This window comes from Cebus imitator, unplaced genomic scaffold (assembly GCF_001604975.1).
Source record: "Cebus imitator isolate Cc_AM_T3 unplaced genomic scaffold, Cebus_imitator-1.0 Scaffold524, whole genome shotgun sequence".
Taxonomy (NCBI): Eukaryota; Metazoa; Chordata; class Mammalia; order Primates; family Cebidae; genus Cebus; species Cebus imitator.
The window spans coordinates 373,578-376,841 of NW_016107839.1; the positions used below are offsets into that span (position 1 = coordinate 373,578).

Genomic DNA, 3,264 nt, shown 5'->3' on the forward strand with positions numbered 1-3,264 from the left:
CTAGGAAATCCAGACCCCCGAAGGCCCATGCTCTGGCCAGTGCCGGAGGCCCAGGCATGGATTTCCCAAGGAGTTCACTGGGTCAGGGCTGCAGCATAACGCTTGTGCATCAGGACCACTTCATTGCCTTTGAGAGCCCCTTCCTCCACTAAGTGTCTATTTACCTGTAGTCCTAGCATTTTTGGAGGCCGAGGCAGGAGGACCCCTTGGGGTCAGGAATTGAAGACCAGCCGGGACAACATAGCAAGACCCCATCGCTACAAAAAAACTCTTAAAAAATTCAGCTGGGCATGGTGGTGCGTGCCTGTGGTCCCAGCTACTGGGAGGCTGAGGCAGGAGGAGCACTCGAGCCCAGGAGATCGGGGCTGCAGTGAGCTGTGATGCCACCGCTGCACCCCAGCCTGGGTGACAGAGCAAAACCCTGTTTCTAAAACAGAAATTTAAAAACTTGTCTGTCGTAGGCTACCTTGGTATAAAGACAAGTAATATGGTAAATAGGTCCACATCTTCTTGGACCTAAAGCTTTTTTGTTTTTTTTGCCTTCTGATTTTAAAAGAAATTAAAACATGGGCCCCGGACTTGCTGGGCCTGGAGTCAGCAGGACAGCTCTGGGTTCATCAGGAACTTAGGGGTGGGGGCGGGAGAGAAACCGAGGCCCAGGTTTTAGTGGGAGGTGGCACTCAGTAACACCACAAGACAGGAGCCAGGGTGTGTGTCCACACGTGTCTGCATGTATGTGCATGTGTGTGTGCATGTGTGTCTCCGCATCTCTGTCTCCATGTCTGCGTGCCTCCATGTGTGTGTCTGCATGTATCTGCATGTGTGTGCACATCTGTGCATGTCTCTGTGTGTGTCTGTCTGCATGTGTCTGCATGTGTGCATGTCTGTGTGTGTGTGTCTTGGGTGTGTGCATGTGTCTGCATGTCTGCATGTGTCTGTGCATGTGTGCCTGCATGTGTCTGCATTTGTACAGATGTGCATGTCTTTGTGTGTGTCTGTCTGCATGCGTCTGTGCATGTGTGTGTTTGCATGTGTCTGTGTGTCTTTGTGTGTGCATGTGTCTGCATGTGTGTCTGTGTGTGTGCCTGCGTGTGTCCGTCTCCAGGTGTGTTTGTCTGCACGTGCGTGTCTGCGTGTGTGGGGGCAGAGGTGGGGTGCTGAGCCCGCATGGGGACCCTTCCTACTATCAGGAACCCCCCGACACCCAAATGTTCTAGAAGCATCACTCAGATCCGGTCGGGTGGAAAGCTGGGAGAACAGCGAGTCGATAAGGACAAGAGAACACTCCATACACGTCTTTGGTTCAAGAAGAAGGCACTCATCGACCTCACCATCCTCCCTCCCTCCCTCTGTCCCTGTCTCTCTTTTCTCTCTCTTTCCTCTCTCTCTCTCACTCTCTCTCTTTCTCTCGCTCTCTGGTGGGGGAAGGGGTGGCACTCGGCAGGCGGCCCCAGCCGGGTCCCAGGCCAGGGAATCCTGTCATCCAGCACAAGTCCTCGGGAGAAATCTTTGGTATCAGGCGTGATTTTCCAATCACAGACATGAGCTTGAGTGAGGTAGCCTTTACCTGGGGGGGGGGGCATTTCACCAGAAGTGTCTTTTGCATTCTCGGGGGTGGGCGGGCCGCCCCCTCCCTGGGAGGCAGCCGGCGGGGGGGGGGGCGCTTCAGGGAGGGGGTTCCTTCTGGCCTCGGATCTCGAACCCCCGTGGGAGGCGGCCTCTTGGGACCCCGCGGTCGGCCAGTCTCGGAGGTCACCCCGACCCGATGAGAGGAGCGCGGGAGGGCGCGGGGCGCCCGTCTTCAGTTCCGACCCTGCCCACTGGTAATTTTTTTTTGGCAAAAAAAATGGGGCAAGCGGATTCCACCTTCTTCGGCGTCTTCCAGCCAGCGCCAGGTTCAGCCCGCTGCCCCCGGCAAGCCCAGTTCAGCCCCCGGCGCGGGCGGAGACGGGGGCGCTGACTTCCAGAAGGTTCCGTGCAGAGGGGCGCCTCGGGGCGTCTTCTCCGGGGTCCGCCGCTGCGTCCTTCCCGGCGCGCCCACGAAGGTGCCTAAAGGTAAAGTGAACTCAACAGAGGGGGCGCGGCGGGGGCGCCTGGGAGTGACCCGCGCGTGGGAGCCCACATCCCCCGCGGCCAGGGTGGGTGGGAAGGGTGCTCGCCCGTGGGTGCTGCGCGCCCGCCGCAGGCCCCTCCCCAGGCTTTAAGGCAGGCGATTCTTGGCACGAGGAGGCCTGGCCGCTGGGGGGGGGGCTCAGTTCTCGGCGCTGGGGGGGCCGTCCTGCCAGCGGGCGTGGCTGGCTTTGGGGGGCGCGGGGGGCCGTCAGGATCCGGCTTGATGTGGGTTTTTGGCGACTTTGGAAGGGGCCGAGGTCCCTGGGAGGGGGGCCCGGCGGCTGGGGGAAGGAAGGTTTCCCCCACCTCCCTCTGTGGGGCAGGGGCTCTGGCGGAGGAGGGGCTATTCTTAAAATTCCTTTTTTAAATACCCGGTTTATATTTCTAGTATGTGCTTCTTGACCCGCTTTAGGGGACCACACAGTGAGCCCTGGTTTTTCTCGAGGCCCTCTGGGCGTCCTGAATGGAGAGGGGGGCTGGGGAACCCCTTTCTGTCACCCCCTCCCCTCTGGGGGGGTGGAGGACTTCCTTTGGCCTGGAGGGGGTTGGCATGGAGGGAGGAGGGGGGCCCTTTTTGTGCACTTGGGCTGGGGGGGTGTGCTGCCTCCTCCCCGGGTGTGGGGAGGCCGGGACAGCACCCCCTCCAGTACCCCCTGGGGGCGGGTCTCCGGGCCGGCAGGATGGGGGGACGAGACGTGGGGGCACAGCGCCCAGGCCGTGGCGGCAGGGAGGGCGCGGGCCGGGGCGCCTCAGGCCTTGGAGAAGGTGGCCGTGGCGCCGGCGGGGCCCCCGGGGGCCGTGCTGGGCTCCTCGGCCCAGCGGTTCATGCAGCGGCGCCGCGCGTTCATGAAGAAGTTGCTGACGGTGTTGAGCTCCAGGCCGAGCTGCTGCGAGATGGTGACCTGCATTTCCTTGGACGGCCGCTTATTCTCTTTGAAGATGGCGATCAGCGTGCGCCGCTGCAGGTCGGTGAACACCAGGCGCTGCTTCTTGGGCTGCAGCGCGCGCTCCTTCTGCTGCTCCTGTTCCTTGCGCTTGCAGGCTGCGGGCGAGCGGCGGGCGGGCGAGCGGGGCGCAGCGCCACCGTGTGGCAGGAAGGGGAGAGGCAGGCGGCGCGCACCGTCGGGGGCGGGGAGGAGAGGGAGGGGGAGG

At 61.8% G+C, this 3,264-nt stretch overlaps 1 protein-coding gene across 1 annotated transcript in view; it reads right to left on the reverse strand.

Annotated features, from left to right (window-relative positions):
• Positions 1-2,861: 2,861 nt before the first annotated feature.
• ONECUT3 (one cut homeobox 3) overlaps positions 2,862-3,264 on the reverse strand; it is a 27,577-nt gene continuing 27,174 nt past the window's right edge. Inside the window, exon 2 of the mRNA XM_017514412.2 lies at positions 2,862-3,154. Within this exon, the coding sequence (XP_017369901.1) occupies positions 2,862-3,154 (293 nt within the window). The remainder of the gene's footprint in view (positions 3,155-3,264) is intronic.